Source organism: Vidua macroura, chromosome 6, assembly GCF_024509145.1.
Source record: "Vidua macroura isolate BioBank_ID:100142 chromosome 6, ASM2450914v1, whole genome shotgun sequence".
Classification (NCBI taxonomy): domain Eukaryota; kingdom Metazoa; phylum Chordata; class Aves; order Passeriformes; family Viduidae; genus Vidua; species Vidua macroura.
The window spans coordinates 32,404,296-32,423,443 of NC_071576.1; the positions used below are offsets into that span (position 1 = coordinate 32,404,296).

Genomic DNA, 19,148 nt, shown 5'->3' on the forward strand with positions numbered 1-19,148 from the left:
TGAAGCAAAACCAATAAAGGAGATGTTAATGAGGTGAATGGTGTTGTTGCTGATTAACCTCTTGACAATAAAGATGGTGCAGATTCCTAAGTTTTGAATGTCTGGGTTAACTCTTGCAAATTGAAAGACAAGCCTTATTCGAATATAATTGCTTAACTAAAGTATTAATAATATGGTATTTACAATTATAAACCATTCTGTTTAGAACTTAATTATCACATTAAATGCAGGGAGCCAAGCTTGCTTTGGGAATGCAGAATAAATTAGTAGTTGGCAGAAAAAAATCGAATCAAATATTTAATTGGCAGTGATTGATTGGTAAAGATAATAGCTTCCTACCTTTGACTCTTTCACCTTTAATGGGTGAAACAGTTCGGTTTTGATTAAATTTGATACATTTATTTGTATGCCATATTAAGAATCAACAATCTTAAGACCCATTGAACTACATTGTAGGTGAAATCCTTCGAGAAAGACAGGCAGACGGAGAAAAGGATTTTAGAATCTGACTTAGTAGATCACCTGATTCAGAAACTGAAAATGAAAATTGGTGACGAAAGATGTAGTAGGTGAGTAGCATAATGTCTCAATGTGGATAGTCAAAATCAGAAGTGAATATATGTTTGCATATGCTGAGTTAAACCTCAATTTTATTTGGTAAAGAAATTATTGAATTTCTGCTGAGGGGAAAAGAAAGCAAAAGGCTTTGTTATAGAGTTGTATTGAGATTTAGAAAGAAACTGATTTCCCTAGCTGCTGCTACATTCACACAACCATAGTGCTTCATAAATTAAAAGATCACACAGTTATCCCAAAGTTGCTAGAACAGCAGTAGTGTTTGGCTGGCTGCCTGCAAGTCCCTGTTACAGAGAAGAAGTCCATTACATTTGTGTACTATGTAATCAAAGAATTAAAGCAGCAAATCCCTTTCATTCTGAGGCAGTATTGGTATGGTGAAATTCAGGTGTAACTCTTGCGCTTCTGTATGCTCTGGTGGCACAAGTGAAGTAACACCTGGCAAAGACTTGAGGTACATAGGAAAACTCCTTCACCCTGCTTCATTGAAATTACTATTTACTGTCACCAATGGAAGTTAGTACAGAAATGACAGGAGTACTTAGTACAGAAATGTACTGCTCAAGCACTACAGCTGTTACTTACACATAGCCCCCTGTACGTCTGTAATTATACGTGCATCTAGATATATGTGTACACTGACAGCAGGAATAGACATGCATTAGTCACACAAAGTAGAATTCAGAAACTTAACAGATTTGCCATCCAGTTTTTCTGACTAGGGTTAACAATAAAGGAAATCATTAAGCTTGGAAATGCTGAAATCAAGCAGTAGTTTATACAAGCAGTTGATGTCTCCTGCTATTCATCTCTCATTCTCATTTTTCTGGCCTCAGCCAGTCTTAGTATTTAATTTTGCAGCTAACCTGATCCTCAAGTGCTTTGTGACAGATCTACTAGAAGCTGTGAAAGAAAATCATTCTTTCAAAAAGTTACCTTATTTCGAAATCATGAAAACAGAACAGGAAAACCCTTGCATGGTACCACTAAACAGAAATGCAATAGCTGACTGTAATAGTGCCGGCAAACTTCTCTTTTAATGAATTCCTGAATGTGGAAAGTAAAAGTATCCAAACTAATTACTGAAGACTTCTTTGAATATGTGTGCTCTTAAGTATAAATACTACTTTTATACTTTAGTATTATGTCACAGAAACCTGTGAGAAGCAGGTTAAATTAATAATTCGGAGAGAATACTCTAACAATATATTTTTATATTAGGATAGAAATCACTCTTGTGTGATAGGGAGGACATTTTTTTTTTTTTTGTATCCATAGGGAGCATTGCTTCTAGACCTAACTTTTAAATGTAATTTTGTATGGTTTCCTGTCAGTTCCTGAATAGAATTGATTCATGAATAATAAATGTGTGCTGGGGAGTATCTGCAGACTTCTTTATCTGTTGGAACTAAGTTTAAGTATCTATGATAATTTGAAACTACTGTCTTATTACAGTATTTATTTATAATTGTAAATTCCTTAACTGTCTTTGTTTATTTTTAGAGAAACCACAGATAGTCTTTCAATACCAAATCAAAAAGGATCATTTACTAGTATTTCAGGTATTTAATATCTAGTTACAGAACATACAAACTGTTGCTCTTTCTGCTCAAAAACTATTTTGTAGGAAAATAATACCAAAGGCAAAGTAAGAAAATTGTTTTATAGCAGAACTCTGATTAGAAGCACTGCCTCTTAATCTCAGATATTGTTCCAAGTGATTTAAAACTGACTTTTTCTCCAAACTAAGTGCTCAGACCAATGGGCATACAAGCATTCATTGATGCAGTAATCCAAGAGGCTGGGAAAACCAAAATTCACCAATTTTTCCTAGCTGAGGAGAAATTTAAATGTAATCTTGATGAAAAATAACTTGATCTGTGATTGTTAGAGTATTGAGACCAAATGAAAATGCCTTTACATTTCTAGCTGTGGATTTGCATTACTTATTCTGATAATATAAGTTTGTATATAAAGAATAATATTAAGTGCTTACTGTGTGGCTAAAGTTTGGTTTTTTTGATACTTGTTTTATTGAGCACTGAATACAGTGTGTGGTGGTGGTGATTTTTCAAGAAACACTTCACACATACACTTTTGCATAATAGGGAGGGAGAGAAGCCATGTTTAACTTGGGGGAGGTTGTGTGTGTGTGTGACTACAAGAAGTGGAAATCTGAATTTTGAAATAAGCCATTTCAATTATTGTTACTGGGGAAGGTGGAGTTTGTTTGTTTTGTCAGTGATTCTGCTATGGAACTGAGCATTAAATAGTCACCTCGTTCTTGTAATGGCTTTTTTTTTTATATTAGGTGCACTGCATTCCTTTGTAAAATTATGCAAGTCATTTGGTACCTTTTCTTAGTTTCAGGGAGCAGTGATGTAAAATACCAAATTTTTTAATATTAAAAACCAGTCCTTCAAAGTCATAAGTGAGTGTTGAGATTTGATGTGCATGTCTCATCATCATGTCAGATTTTGGTGGTTTTCAGCAGCTTTTTAATCCCTGTACTACACTGATTTTAGCATAATAATATTTGTGAAATTTTTGTTTCTTTATACTTGTTGTATAAAGTAATACTATAAACTAAAATGATGTGTTTGCATTTTAGGTGTGTTTGAATCACATGGAACTCTTGTAGTGCCTAATGTTAGTGTTATAGCTCCTGAAAAATTATCTGCCAGTGCCAGGCGACGTCAAGAAATTCAGGTACATACACATCAAATAAGTATTCAGAAGTGATCCTTAGAAGTTAAGGAATGGTAGAATTCATACTTCATTATCACCTAACTTAAACAATTCATCCTGTTTGTTCTTTATTCATAAATTAGACTAGGAACAATACAAATGGTTGAAGGCAAAGACCCTTTTTAACAGTTTGGATCTTAGAGATTATCTGTGACATCATGGCTCAGCTATCACTGTGCATGCATACTAGAAGTCTTACTTTTCTAGGAACTGTGGTTCTGGATCTTCTCTTTCCTTTTTCTCCCTCCCTAAATGCTGAAGTGTGTTAAAGGCTGTCGTGGTTTAACCCAGCCAGCATCCAAGCCCCACACAGCCACTCGCTCACTCCCCCATTAGTGGCATCAGGGAGAGAATCAGAAGGGTAAAAGCCAGAAAACCCCTGGACTGAGACAAAGACAGTTTAATAGGGAAAGCAAAAGCTGTGCACACCAGCAAAGCAAAACAAGGAATGAATTCAGTGCTGCCCATGGGCAGGCAGGTGTTCAGCCATCCCCAGGAGAGCAGGGCCCCATCACCTGTAATGGTCAATGGGAAGACAAACACCATCACTCCAAATTTCCCCCCCTTCTTCCTCCTTCCCCCAGCTTTATGTACTGAGCATGATGTCATATGGTTTGGAATATCCCTTTGGTCAGCTGGGGTCACCTGCCCTGGCTGTGTCACCTCCCAGCCTCCCATGCACCCCCAGCTTCCCCGCCAGCATGGACGTATGAAAAGCAGAAAAGGCCTTGGCTCTGTTATCAAACAAGTTATATTGTTTTAAAAGAAGTAGTCTATGCAACAGTGTGGGAAGATGTTGGAAAATTCTAACTTCAGTACAATAGTGTTTGATCCCTACATCTGTGGCTAATCTGTACCAGCTATTGCTTCCTTACTTATCTTTATCAGTGATTGCTGATTGCTGATTGCTCAGCAATAACAAAAACATCTGTTAATCAATCCTGTGTTCAGCAAAAATCCAAAACATAGCCCCATAACAACAATTGTGAAATTTGCTAACTCTACTCATTGGGAAGAAAGCTAACTCTACCCCAGACAAAATTAGCACAAAGGTGCAAGTTCATCATACTTTTAATTTGTAGCATGTTTATAAAAGATACTTGATGTATTTTATTTCATTATGTTGTCTCAAACTAAAGACCTAAGAAAAAACTGGATTTAAAAAAACACATAAAAAACCCCAAACCAAAACAATAACCAAAAAACCTACAAACCTACAACCTGCCTAAAACATGATACTAGATACTATAGTAATGTAGAAAACATTCAATGATGCTGGAAACAAATGTTGGAATTTTCATGGTAAAACAGAACTGTCATCTTATCCCCTTTTCAGTCCAAACTTGGATGTGCAACAAAAAAATCTCCCCAACTAATAGTTCTCAGAACCCAAATAAAAAAAGTGGATGTTGCTCTCTGAGCTAAACAAACTTACTGTTTTCAGGTTTTGAATATGTAAAAGCAACTTTTCCAAGGTACAAAAGACAACATAATGCAAGCCTGCAGCTACCTTTGTAAAGTGCTACCTTTGCAGAACCACTAGCCTGCTCTGAAAAAACGGTTTTATAAGGCATGACCCGTATTTTGGTTTGCCTTTCAAAAGCCATCTTCCTTCTGTAGCTGGAGGTGATTGACTGCATCCAGTCACAGGGTCTCACATTCATTTGAAAGTTATCTAACACCCAGAAACAGAGGGCAGTTTTCACTAGTTATACAAGCTATATCCATGTTGTTCTGTCTTCTTTAGCACCGTGCCAGTATTGTCAAGTGTGTACCATTGATACAAGAGTGTTTCAGCTCCATTATCTTTCCTCCCTGCTCATCAAGGATTATTGTGAAATTTTTACTGGAAATTATATTAAATATTTGTTTAAATATCATGTAGTTCTACACCTTGTTAGAAGCAGCCTCTTTTGTTCTCATCTATGCAATATGAAATCAGTGTTCCCAACCTGTGTCACACGAACTGTGTATTTTACTTTTGCCCATCTTTTGTTCCCAGGTACAAACAAGACTTCAGACATTCATTTCTAGCTTGCAACAGAAAACAAGTGAGATTGAGATTTTAGCAGTAAGTATTTGGCAGAAGCCTGAACTAATTCTGAATTCTTAATTGCAGTGGATGATGCTGTTCCTCTCTGGAACAAACCACTGCCAATTACCACACTTTAGCGACAACCAAATGAATCAAACGTCTGGTTAAGTAAGAGCCCTGGTCTGTTTCTCTGATACTTGAAAAGTATCTCAAATTGTGTGTATGGGACAGCTGCATGGAATAAAATTTAAGAAGCATTTAGCTGTAATTACACCAGCTATTGTGGTAGATGTAATAACTTGTTCCTGCTAGATTTGCACTTCCATTTAAGTAAACATAGCTCTTGTTTGCATATAGCTTTTAGACTTCACTGATCATGTCACAGATGACTTCAAAATTGTGTATGCTTTTCAGGAAACATAACTGCCTATTTGCCTGCACCTATGTGCAGCTTTCCATAATGGAACCTATAGTGAATACTTTAAAAGCTTTTAATAATTTTAAACCAAGTTCCCAGTTTTAGCAGCATGAGTGCTTCTCTGGAAATCAAAAATCTGACTCCCTTTAGTATTGCTCATCGCTAGTTGGCAAAATGGTAACAGAGAATGGTTAAGTATTGATTTCCTGGTATTTTTACAGGTTGATCTGCCAAAAGCAACTGTGATACACTTCTTATCATTAGAGGTAAGCAATTAAGTATTGTTATTAGAACTCTAACTGAACACAACAGGTCATAAATTCTGTTCCCAATGAAGTAAAGTGTAAAATTCACCCATTCTAGACTTCTCTTTCAAGTTTGAATAAGGTTTAAAACTTAAAAGGATTTTTTTAGCCAGGGAGCTTGACTGAGAAAATACTTTTTTGTTAAATGTCCAAGTTACACAAGACAACATTAGGAAGTCCTAATCCAAAGCTCTGAGTTTTTTCCCCCAAGAATAGTTATCTAAAATTAAATCTTAACTGCTCTTTTTCAGAAATCAATACGCATTAATAGCAGTTTCAACAAAGGTGTTCCATGAAGCTCTTAACGAAGGAGAACCCAAAATAGAGGCAATTGTTTCAAGTACAGTAGCTGAAACATCCCTTAGTGAAGCCAAGATAAAAAGACAATGTATATTACATTGACACCTTTAACAACTCAAGAGCTGGTCAATGGTGCATGAAAGATGACAACACCAAAGACAGCTTTCTTCTTTGCTCCAATGACAGCACTAGCTTAAGAGGGAGATGGGTGCCTCTCCACCCCCTAAAAAACCCAAACTCAAGAATGGCATTCTACTGGAAGTGCATTTTAGTACTTTTTTTGGCTGCTCTGAAGCAATGCTTGTCTGATAAACACAAATCAGTGAAACATCTCAAAACATTTTCAAAATACTTAGTTCTTCCAGTCTGTTTAAATCATGGAGGTAGTTTATCACCTTTTACTTAAAAAAAAATTAAATAGATATGCATGTGATCAACTTGCATCATTCACTTTTGATCACCATTACATCACAGTTATTGTATTCTCTCCAGCACTGCCAAGCCGACACAGCCCTTTTCATTACTTGTGCAGAAATGCGTTAAGAAACTGATCACTAAATTAACATTTTTTTCTTAAAAAAAAAGTTACACATGTTGTTGACATTTGTCATGTTTGAAACCTGTTTAATTAAAGAGCATTGACATTACACAGTATTCAGAAGGCTGCATCCTACTTGCAGACGTATTTCCTTCACAAAAGAATATGAGACTAGCATAGTTCCTTGACAATTTTTTTTTCTTAGCTTGATGGAGATAGACAAGCCTTTGATGCTACTGTGAGACAACTGATGTCACGATGGCCCAAGCAGAGATCTTCATATTTACAATCAATTTGTGATGAAATTTACAGTCTCAAAATGGAAAAGAGGTAAATTTGTTAAGCTCTTATGGGTACATAAACTAGATTTTTTTTCAATTTTTTTTCTGTATTCAAACTACAAACTGTCTTCCACTTTCCCCTCTCTCTGAGGCAAAAAGGAATACTCAGAAAATGTGTATAGTTCCTTCAAAACTACAGGACTGGTCACTAACTCTCACTTACTGATAAAATGTAAATTTTTCATTTTTCTAAGTCTTTTCAAGAAGCTCTAGAATTATCTTACCACTTTTATCTTACTTGCTGCTGTGTTAATAAAATTGAATAGCAGACAACTATGTACAGTCAGGTATCCTGCTATACATAGTACATATACTTCTATGTATGTGAATAAATATACACATATGTATAATGTACACATCTACACTGCTACATAAAAACCCTCTTTTCTGATAAGAAGGACTCAGCTTGTCTTTTAAACCTCAAGAGCACATTTAATTCCTCCTGCTTTGAAATAATATGATGTCAGTCAGGCACAGGTGGGAGTGTGCCCAGTTTCATGCAAACATAAATTATGCTCTCCCAAAAACTACAGTGAAGCCCATTTCTGTTTTGTAAGCATAAAAACATTTATGTTCAACTCATAGTCTGCCTGTTGGATTCTGACAAGGCTGATAGAGATAGTCTGGACACATTAAATATGTCCAGTTTTAAACCTCAAATTGTTAAATGTTGCATGTCCTGGTCCTCTTAAGACGTGGGTACTTAAGCCTAATTACAGGTTTCATTTCATTTTCATTTTCTTAAACCTTTGTTCCACTTGAGAGTACTACTTAATCTTTTAAGTAAGACTAAAACTTTGGTTCCTTTTTATCACATGAACCAAAATTGCTCCAGGTTTGCTGTTTACTAAGACAGCTACATTATCAAGTGAATAATTTTTTTTCTTCATGGGGCTTCCAAGGCTGTGAGCAACAGAACCGAAATAATACTCCATGCAATGCTGGGTATGAATGTAATATCCCTCACTATCTTCCTATCCCATCTGGGGCCTGAGCACTACTTAGCCATAAGCCCTCAGATCACTGAAGTGAAAACTGAACGGGCAAGATCAATGGAAAGAGGATGAGAGGAAAATTACAGTCACAGCCAAACAAACTAAAACTTACTGATTTTCTGCTAAATCTTTGTTGCTATTTTATTGTGAGGATTTGTCACAGGAATTGCAGCATTCAAACCTGCAGTTGCAAAATACTAAAATTCTTTTTTCCTTCCCTCCACAGGGTTTCTGCACTTATCCTGTACAGTTACCGAGATGAATACAAGGTTTTGTTTTAGTACTTAAAGCATCTTTTACGGGATGCTTTTGCAAATGGAGAACAGCATTTTGTAAAAATTTCAAAAAGCTGTAATAATGCAAGATAGGCAACTAGGGCCTCTTTCTGTGTCCAAATTGCATTTCATGTATAATATTGTCCTGGTTCTGGCCAGGACAAGGTTAATATTTGCTGTAGCTAGGAGGAGGTATGGCCAGGACCCAGAGGCTGATCTGTACCACCCCACACCATTGCTGGGGGCCTTCCAGCTGGGCACAGCGTGGCAGAGGCAGCATTTGGGTCGTGTTGTTTCTGTGGACTCGTGCACCTTTCCTGTACTCTCTGCCACTGGTATTGTTGCTGTTACTGTTTTCTTAGCTCATTGCTGTTTCCAGTAAATTCTTACCTCAACCTGTGCTCTTTACCTTCTGTCCCCCGCCAGTTCTCCTCTCCAGCCACCAGCAAGGGGAGGGAGTAGTGGGTGGCACATGGATTCAAATGGAGCACTAAACTAGAGAATGACATTCCTAAACCATGACAAATACAAAACTAAATGCTTTCAAAATGTGGAAGTAGTTGTTTTATAAGCAATTAAGGAGCAAGTCTGACTAGAGCCACAGATAGGTATTACCATGTAGTTCTTGCCTCTTATGCTACACAAATCAGCTGTACAGATGTAAGACTATTTTTTTAATAGTTTCAGAATGCCTTTTATGCAATAGTACTGCAACAATAAATGTCAGTTCTAGAATTATGAAATAATTAGTTACCTTGAAAAAATTGTTTTAAACATTTTTGAAGAGTTTTTATGTAATAAAAACTGCTGAGCCTTATTGAAATACTCATTACAAGCCTTTTGTGTGTCCTTTTTAGTTGTGTTTTTTAACCTATTTTAATTTATGTACAAAATAATGTAGATTTCAGGCTGAGTTGTTACAAGCCTGGCTGCCTGTGCTTGTCCTGCATTTAAATCAAGCAGCAGCTTCTGTGAGATGAAGACCTGATAAAATAAAACACTTCTTCTAGACCTGCAGAACCTAAACCAAAGACTTTAAAGACAAACAGTAACCTGCATGTGCTTGAGGCACAACCAGAGTTTTGAACTAACTTTCTTTAGTTAGTTTTTTACCTGAATTGTCATATTAAGTTTGAAGTTAAAGTCATAGTAACAAAGGAAGTTTTATAATTACCTTCTTGAAGCTAAACTGTAACATAACCCCATCAGGAAGAATGAAGCTGAGAAACTATGATTTACAGGAGTCATAGTTAACTATATATTATATTTCACATCAAACACTGGAGGAATATGCAGAAATGTTAAGGACTTCTGGAAGTACACTGGTGTTTACCTTCCCTCCCCACTTGGTACCTTTTGTTTAAACAACTTACACCTCTTTCTCTAACACAAATGATTACTATTTGCAGACTCATTACATTAATATATACCTACTAACTTTTTCCACCCTTTCTTGTAGCAAAGAAGGTGACAAAGTTAAAACATGTAGAGGTAACTTGCAGGAAACCACAAAACTTCTGAGAACTGTGAAGGTTCTAAGAGCAATGCCCAAAGCAGCACACAATCCTAAAGGCATAGGTAACTGTGCCATTCCTAGCAATTCACCATGACAAGTCACATCAGCCATTACACCCAATCCATTTCTCATTATGTTTAATAGGAGCAATTACATTTACTTTTTACATCTGCTCGTATGAAGGAAGGAAAATTCAGATCCCTGAATATACTGAAGGGTGATGTTTTTCTAAAAAAAGTTTAGGTGACATGACCATTTTTAATCTATGTCTGAAGGGAACATGATGCAGAGTTCTACCCTCCCCCCACCCTGAGCCCAGGTCAGAACAGCTGGATCAGCATGGAGTGAAGGCTCTGCAAGAGCTTGAGCACTGTGCTGGCTGCCTTGGGGATATCTGCACTGCATCATGTAGACATGGCCCTCCGATTAAGACAGAAACAGGAAAGCAGCTGTTCCTGATAATATGTTGGCACCTGCTTTCCCTAGAATTACTGAGGCTCATCTATAGAACTGGGCATCTGTCACTGAGGCTCCTGCTCCAGTCTTGTTTTGCTCCTGGTACGGTGCATTTCTCTTCACCCTGTGCTACCCCCCCGACAGATTTTACATTGCAGAGAACACAGCAGCAGTGTAAGTACAAACCAGCTGAGTGTAAAGCTATTTCAGTATAATGCTGTACATACTCCTGCCATACAACAACCCAAAGAAAGCACCTCTGCTCTCAGTTTAAACAAAAGTACTGATCACATCCCAGTATCCTGCTGGAAGGAAAGCCAAAGACAAATGGTAACTCAAAAAGAAATGGACTTTGCTTTGAGCAAGGGTCAAGTCTATTATAGTGATGGTAGCACACTGTCCCGTCACTGTGTTGCTTTACTCTTCTTGGCCTTGCTTTTCTTGTCTTTCTTCTTCAAGCCATCCATGTTAGCTCTTAGCAAATTTGAATATGCCTGAAAGAACAATTAGAACCATTTAAAAGAACCCCAAATACTTAAATGACAATATGCAAGAGGTAACATTTTATGTACTACAAATGGCCAATTATCTGCCTTTTCCCAGAAAATCATGCTCTTACACCCTGCACCGGGAAAATACTGTTTCTAAACCAATGTACAAGGTTAGATAAAATAAACCAGGATTTTTTAAAAACAGATTAAGATAAATGGGTAGTCTCAGTTTCTGTGGCAGTTCAGCAAGTAATCAACCTGTTCACAGCTGTCCAGTGCTTCCAACAGACCACTTCTACTACTTATAGAAAAGGAGGATAAAAGGCATACAGAACTTACCATCTGGAATTTATTTACTTCCTTTGAGCTCACCTACAAAAGTAATACTGGAGGTTAACCATGAAAACTCTGGCTTCTATTACAGACCAAGTATCAGTACATGTTTACCCACCAGTTACCAGTTATCTGGTCTTTTTAACATCAGTTGGATCAATTTATAACATTCAGTGGTCAATGTGCTGTACTGGTATGTCATAGGACTTCACTGACTTAGAAAATTGAAAACACTCCTTGATTAAGAAAACCCTCTACATGCCATTCATCCCTAAGTTACACGTGTTCACATGGGAAGAATGTGAAAAAGCATTCAAAGAAAGCTGTGATTCACTTGTGGGGCCATAAAAATGCTGCAGCTCAGATTCTCACCTATTTCTCTTAAGTAACATTTTTCCTTGTGTCATATCACAGAGCAGAGCTAAAGTCAGCTAAAGCCGTTCCCAATCCCCCATTCAAAGTAAACACACATCAGGTTTTCAACTTTCAGTTAACATTTTCTCAAGTTTCACTGAAAATATGGAGCTTCAAATCAGAAACACACAGAGCCACTAACCTTTCTAACTTAAAAGTTGTCACTTACCACTGTGCTAATTTTCTTCTTTCCATCAGTTGCTCTCAGGAGACACTTATTGTCTGCTGGTTCAAAACTTTCTACGTGGCCTTTGCGTGGAACTGGTTTTGTTCGACCATCGTCTGTATTGAAAAAGAATTTTTATTCTTATTTCATTAAAATCAACAGATGCCTTCTGATATGAGATGTTAAAAACTGCTCATGAGCAGATCTGTAAAACACCTTGGAATTTCAGGCCAACTGAACTAACACTGCTGCCAAATTGCTCTTACTCTAGAACCCCAGAAAGATCTGTTCTGTAAACTGTATCTGCCAGAAAAAATGAAGTAAATCCTCCCCTCTAAGTGCTGTATGCCCCGGCTGCTCAAGCAGCAGCATGCTTTAAATGCAGTCACCCCGGCGCCTCCTGACTCCTCCATACATGGCCTCTCCAGTAGTGCCAGCTAGCCAGGAACCAGAGGAACGTGAACACACAAAAACATCAGAACTCTCCTTTTACAGAAAACAAACAATTTTCATTTATTGTTTAACAATCAGTCCTAATATTTCCTGTAGTTTAAAATACAGTCATACTCAAAGGTTATTAGTACTGATACTACTAGTACTATTAGTCCTACAGCTAATAGTTGTAGAACTAATAGTAGTAGTGGTACCATCACTGCTCCAGCTGACGGGTTTGTCCCTATGACTGCTCTTGTCTTCAGATACCCTGTATTACAACTGTATCGCTTAAAACACATGGTGACAACAGTCAGATTTACAGGAACACTTCTTTGACCCAGTAACAGACTCAAAACTTACATTTCTTCAGCGTTATGAAAACGCTCCCGGAAGTCCTGCACTTTTGGAAGAGCCTGGTAAGCTCCGTCAGGAACTGCAAGAGAAAGAGACGCGCCCGTGGCTGGGAGTCACCACACGAGCTCCGAGCCCTTCTCCCCGCGCAGCGCCGGCCCGGCCCGGGCTCTCTCCCACCCGCGGGAGGCAGCACCGAGGAAAGGCGAACTCTCGGCTTTCCCCACGCTGAGGCTGCAGGACACGAAGTCCCAGCCGGGGGCGGTCGGTTCCGATTCCGAACACGGGCTCTGAGCCCCCCGCACCTCCCGCAGCTCCGGCGCTTCTGCCCCGCCGAGAGAGAGTCCCCGGGAACCGCGACGCCCGCTCCGCTCCCCTCCCCCGCAGTGGCTCCCACGCCGCCGGGGCCGGCGCGGGCCCGGTGTCGCCGCGGGGTTTTGCGGGGCCCCCCTGTCTCCCTGCTTCCCTCCCTCGCTCGCTCGCTCTCTCCCTCCGCGGCGACACACGGGGCTCGCCCCCATTGCCGGCGGGCCGCGGCCCCACACCTGCTCGCTCTCCAGCAGCACCATCCTGCTCCGCTCCGGAAGGGCCGCGTGCGCACGCGCAGCGCAGGGGCTGCGCCACGTCAGCGGCGCGGGGTGGGCGGGACCGGGCGGCCCCGCCCGCCCCAGGGCCGAGCGCGGCTCTGCGGCCCCGCCCGCCCCAGGGCCGGGCCGAGCGCGGCTCTGCGGCCCCGCCCGCCCCAGGGCCGAGCGCGGCTCTGCGGCCCCGCCCGCTGCCGGGGCTGTAGAGCACGGTCCGTAGCCCACGTGCGGCGGTGCCCGTGCCCGGGCACCGGGAGTCGCTCGCAGGCTTCACCTGGAACCGGCCCGTCGACCCCAGTGAGGCGGGACTGGTGCAAAGGGCCCCGCTGAGCGCGGCTGGCGGTGAAGGGCGGGATTTGAGACTAAACGAACCAGACCCCTGGATTTGTGCAAAAACAGCAGAGAGGAAATCTGCGCCTGGGAGGGCCGAGAGAGCACTTCATACCCTGACACTTGAAGCCCCTGAGGGCTGGATTCTGTGATGGGAGTTTTCTGTCAGGCCCGTGGCAGTCGGTGCAGGAGCACACAGAAGTTGCAGCACGTGATCTAGTGCCTTTTCTTGTTTATCACTAGGAAAATAGATCTGTTTTTCCTCCATGGACCTAACAAAAGTGGAAGATAATGCCTTACAGATTAAAAGTAAAAACTGCTCTCAGGCTGATAGGTGCTTGTGTCCCTGAGGAATTCATACTGTTCATTTATGGGCTCTGGTTTAGAAAATTCTAGACAGAACTACAGTTCTAGACAGAACTGCAATACCTTCTTGCATTATTATTCTCATGGTGTGGGTGTTGTTTCGTATATGAAACAACACGTGATAATGACAAAGCCTAGTCACTCCAAAAGTCCTTTTAAAGTCCACAATTACTCGCGGTCCCTCTGCAGGTTCAGCGGGAGGCAGTAGAGGGTGCTGTGATTGCACACACAGAAATGAAGCTGCCTAAAGAACAAGGAAACAAATGCCCAAGAAGCAGGCCGTTGCAACACGGCCATGGTTTATGAAAATCTACCAGGTTATTAACGTAACTCCACTCTGTTAGAGGCAAGGGAAGCGTAGAGATCCAGCACTGCTTTTCCCACATCGTGGATAGAATCATCCTCTTGATGCTTTTGCACTTGTATTATTTGCACTTGAGGAGGAAAGACTTCAGTATAATAAAGTCCATTTTTTTCTCAGGGCATTAAAAATCTCATAAAAAAAGGAGGAATATGTGTTGTTGAAGCATCTTGAAAACAGGCTTTCTAAGGGGATTCCATCAGTGCTGTAGTTGGAAGTACTGATAGGACAAAGCCCTGTAGAAGTGTACTAAGTGATGGTCCCTGCCCCTACCAGCTTGCAGTCAGTGGGCACAACAAGCGATCATGGGTGGATGCATGGAGTCAGTGCTGACACACGTACTTCCTCTAACCCTGCCTGCTTGCTGGAGAAGTCATAACACACTCCTGACTACAAGAGGTTGTTTTGTCAGAAACCAGAGTAGGGTTATGTTTTCAAGAGAGCCGCGAACATGGTCAATGTAAGAACGTTGCAGGTTTTTTATAGTGAAAGAAGAGCAGAAATGGAAAAACTAAAACAATTGCAACATACTCCCTCTTGGAAACTACCATGGTCACAAGCACTGGAAGGCAGAAGTACATTTCCACTCATGCTTGCCAAAAGAGAAGATGGGTGGTCTCATAGCTGAAACACAGGGTCTACCACTGTCACCTCAATTCTGACTGTTGACTTCACTAGAGAAGTCTTGTGTTGCCATGAACTACTCCCTTAACTTCTCTATGCCACAGCTCTTCATTATAAAGATGAAGAAACATTATATGTAGTTATTCTCTTAAACTTTTGACACAACAAAGAGCATCAATGTCTGTGGGAAGGACACCACAGAGGTTTTTTCCCTGAACCTCCTCCTTCTGTAAGGCGCTGCCTCTGTTGCTGAGGTGTACCTTCAGGACTCTGCAGCTGTAGTGGAGCGCATCTTGATGTAGCTGAGGTGTCAGTAGCAGTGTAGGTGCCACATCAGAGATTGTACAAAGATACAGGGCATCCACCTCTCCAGGTAGATTCCTTGCAGGAATCTGTGACACTAAAGTTCTGGTTCTGCTGTATGCTGGAAGAAAGGACAAAGAGGAAACTGCTGGGAAGAACTCCAGAGAGTTGCATGAAGTTTATGTTTTTCAAATCTGTTGTTTTATCAGCAATATTTTGGAAAATATATTTGTCTCACTGCTAATAAAAGAAGTGGCTCCATTGAACTGCTGAATTTCTTTCCACAAGAAAGAAAGAGGATTTTTTTTTTTTGCATGTGTGCATGTGTGTTAGCTTATCTTCCCGATCTTGAAGTTGTTTTTCAAGCCAGAATGTCACAACTTAATTGGGGGAGAAGCCTTAATCACAACTTGCAAACAAGGTGAAAATGGAACATTTTTTACGATTGCTTTCCAAAAAATAGATGGAACAGGGGAATGCTGACATTGCTTTACTTTTGCCAAAGGCTGCCAACACTCTGAGGGAATAAGCTATTCAGCTGGCGAAAAAGTGCTGAACAAACACTGAAGGAGCTAAAGGGATACTCCCAATCATGATATACTCACTTTTCACTCTATCTCCTGCCCCAGTCTGATGTCTTTCCCCTCACCCCATGCCCTCACAAAAAAAAAAAAAAAAAAAAAGAAAAAAAAAAAAAAAGAAAAAGAAAAAGAAAAAGAAAAAAAAAGAAAAAAAAAAAAAGAAAAAATAAGAAAAGGCAGGTTGGATTAAAACAGTAGCAAGAGGAATTGGTGGATCCTGAGAGTTGGCAGGGGTATTAGTATTTTGTAACCTGATCTGTCATGTGACCAGGGCCAGGCAATAAAAATAAGTCTCCTACCAGCCCTCCTGTTTGCTCAACTTTATTATATGGTGTCAGTGGAGAACTAATTTTTTTTTTTAATTTTTTTTTTTTGGCAAAAATTTAGCAAATGAAGCCACCTGAATCATTAAATCCTGAAGGAAATCTGGCAAAAAACTGAAGGAGGTTGTTGCTGCACTTCCAAGTTTTCCTGGAAGCAAGCATGTACTGAAGAGAAAAGGAGAAGGTGAAATCTCTCCTAAATGCAGTGGGAGGGGCAGGAAGCAGAAAAACAAAACTATTAGAAGTAAATTAAATTCTCTATCAACCTTAGTAGAGGTTGGCAAAGATCTATTCAAATTAGCCAGCAAAGATTACTACTAGTTATGGACTAGCACACACACATATTCAGCTGCTGTACACAACAGTGAGCAGAAATATAATAGCATACTGTAAATTACAGTTTGCTCACCACAGTGCTCAAGATGAGTTAATAACAGATAATGGCCCACAATTCAGAAGTGGATCATTCTGGTAATTCTCTTTGATCTGTAAGTTCAGGAATACCACGTCAAAGTATAGCTATGCTCAAGAAAAAGAGTCAGTGTTAGAGCAAAAGCCCAGTAACAGCCTCCCCCCCTTTACAAGTCCATCATTAGCACTGTAAAAACAGATATGTACACCTCACTGCCTTACTGGCCTCACCAGATCTGAGATTAATAGGCAAAGGAAAAGCCTTCTAGAGCCAACATTTAACAGAGGCTGGTTGGGCAGAAAGACTATTAAACCTGGAATAGCTACCAAAACATCCCTAAGCCCTGTGCCAGGGGAGTAGAGAAGAAAATTTTAGCAAGAGGAAAGAGCACTTATTCTTTTTTTCTGGTATTAGGTGGATTTCCAACAAAGCAATCAGTTGGTTACATTTGTACAGGTGAACGTCAGTCCTGATATTGGGTCTTAACCTTATTTATAAGTTGCCCTTGTGAAAAGAAGTAAAGGACATGCAAGGGGACAGTGATCAGAGACCTGTTGATCAAGGCAGATACAGAGGCACAAAGCAATGTTATTCGCCTCATCAGCTGGTAACCCGGAGAAAGAAAAAGATTCTGAATACCTTATAGATTCCAACAGACAACTAAACGAAGCATTTTAGAAAGATCTTTCTGAGACCACATTATGCCACCAGAAATCTGCTGAGTGACAAACTTCTCCTGGTGAGAAAGCCAATTTCCAAAGATAAGATCTCCTCAAGAAACATCGGTTAGGAACTGATCGGTTCCTTAGGAACCGATGTCTTAGGAACCAATTAATTTGCCCTAAGCTCTTCCCTAAGCACTTCTGTTCATTTTAGTGAATCCCTCCTATTCTATTTATTATCATGCCATATTTACACATAATGAGTTTCAAGATAGGTTAAGTGTAACCTTGAGTTCAACAGACACTGACTTTCATTGTGTAATAGCAATGTTAACAGTGATTTATATTTTGTGAGGGAGACCAGAAAATAGATATGGATACATTTCTTAAAACTCTAATGCACCACATTACTACTGTAGTGCATATCAAAGCGTATCTGAGTGAGGCACAAAAAGATTTTTTTGTTGGAAGAGATCTACATGGTTTTGAAGTACCATCCAGATTTTAGAAAGCTTCCCTGTCAAGGAAGATAAGGGATGTATATTTACCATATTATTAAGTGTCTCACACATGCTTGAAGTGGTTTTGTGACAAGCCCCCATCTCACAAAAAATGGAGGGGAAAGGGCTGGAAGAAAAGCACAGATGCAGAGCTGTTAATCTGTGCAAGTGATGGTGTCATCTCTGGTCTCTAAGAAGACCCTGCAATGGCATGTGTGTACTGAGACCATTAATAATGCTGTAACTCTCTACATACTTCTGGGAGCAAGGAAATTAAAGAGCCAATTCCTTTATCTCCCAAAGTGTGAGGAAGGGCTGAGGGACAAGAAGAAACATGTCGTCATATGTGTTTAGTTTGAAGGACAGAGCAAGAAAAAGCCAGTCTCACATACCTCCAAATTCAGTGCAAAACACTGGAGGAAAATGGTCAGATAAAAAAGGAGAGAGATGCAATTTGAACATCCACCATGTGTTTTGATTGGTCCCAGTAACTTTCAGCTGCGAGTAGAGCAGAGCAGAGTGTAAGAACAGCATGTTCTGAAGGAGTGCACCTGCGAGGTGACACAGCTGAGCTGTCCTGCTTGTCCCCTCCTCCTCCCGGTCCTCGGCCTGTGGCTGCTGCCACCACTGCTGGGAAGTGACACTGCACTGCACACACTGACGTCAGCCAGAGACTGTGTGGCCATGAGTGCGGCACCGTGGGTTGGTGACATAAGCACTCAGCATGGTTTCAGTGGGTCTTCGTAAGTCATCTGTGAACTCCAGAAGTGCAGGATTAAGCCTGTACCATATGATGCACCTTCTGGGTGCTCTAGAAATGGTGTTTCAAACCTCAACCAAACCTCACATCGCCTCTCTCCAGCGAGAAGAGTATATCTAGTCATCACTTCATTTAGTATGGCAGCTTTTTAAGTAGACACAAAATAGCTGGTTAAGATCTGTGCAAAGCATCCGGGAGGTAATTAAATTGGAGCTTAAGAGTAATGAGGTGACAGAGATTAGGTTGAGCATCATTTCTTTCACATTGATGTGTCCTACTTTCAGAAAGACAAATGCACTTGTGAAAAATTTCCACCAGACATTCCCTGTGAGGTTACAGGAATTTTTTTAAACTATATAAGTTTTTAAAAGACCACATGAAGAATATCACAACATAGAAAAAAAAAAACAAAACCAAAAACTAAACCAAAACAAATCAAAGGGAATTTTAGGTCTGCAGAATGTCACCAGGGAGGATAACTTTGTCCTTGATATCAGAGATCACTTGGGGATGTGTAATTAGAAAGGGAGCCACAGTGTCATTGCTATCCTCCAATTGCAGTCTCATCAGAAGGACAGAAACCCCAGCAGCATGTATTCTCTTGATACTGTGGGGTGTTGCTGTCTCAGGAAGAAAAGGGTCACCTACC

General features: G+C 40.3%; 2 protein-coding genes across 2 annotated transcripts in view; one reads left to right on the top strand and one right to left on the bottom strand.

The window, feature by feature from the left end:
- The window catches only part of EIF2AK4 (eukaryotic translation initiation factor 2 alpha kinase 4), a 37,653-nt gene extending 28,297 nt beyond the window's left edge, over positions 1-9,356 (top strand). Inside the window, exons 33-39 of the mRNA XM_053979478.1 lie at positions 457-569; positions 2,080-2,138; positions 3,188-3,285; positions 5,327-5,395; positions 5,999-6,043; positions 7,126-7,250; positions 8,483-9,356. Coding sequence (XP_053835453.1) covers positions 457-569; positions 2,080-2,138; positions 3,188-3,285; positions 5,327-5,395; positions 5,999-6,043; positions 7,126-7,250; positions 8,483-8,537 — 564 coding nt within the window. The 3' untranslated portion in view covers positions 8,538-9,356. The remainder of the gene's footprint in view (positions 1-456; positions 570-2,079; positions 2,139-3,187; positions 3,286-5,326; positions 5,396-5,998; positions 6,044-7,125; positions 7,251-8,482) is intronic.
- Positions 9,357-10,167: 811 nt separating this feature from the next.
- On the bottom strand, positions 10,168-13,326 carry SRP14 (signal recognition particle 14). The gene is made up of 5 exons (XM_053979479.1): positions 13,239-13,326; positions 12,703-12,775; positions 11,911-12,023; positions 11,334-11,366; positions 10,168-10,997 (listed from the first exon to the last, which is right to left on the bottom strand). The coding sequence occupies exons 1-5, from the start codon at positions 13,260-13,262 to the stop codon at positions 10,908-10,910; spliced, it is 333 nt and encodes a 110-aa protein (XP_053835454.1). The 5' UTR covers positions 13,263-13,326; the 3' UTR covers positions 10,168-10,907.
- Positions 13,327-19,148: the final 5,822 nt, after the last annotated feature.

Coding starts and splice junctions, on each gene's coding strand:
- SRP14 (XM_053979479.1), bottom strand. CDS start 13,262: ATGGTGCTGCTGGAGAGCGAGCAG. Junction 12,024..12,702: donor TTTCATAACGCTGAAGAAAT/GTAAGTTTTGAG, acceptor TTTTCAATACAG/ACGATGGTCGAACAAAACCA. Junction 10,998..11,333: donor AAGTAAATAAATTCCAGATG/GTAAGTTCTGTA, acceptor TTGTTCTTTCAG/GCATATTCAAATTTGCTAAG.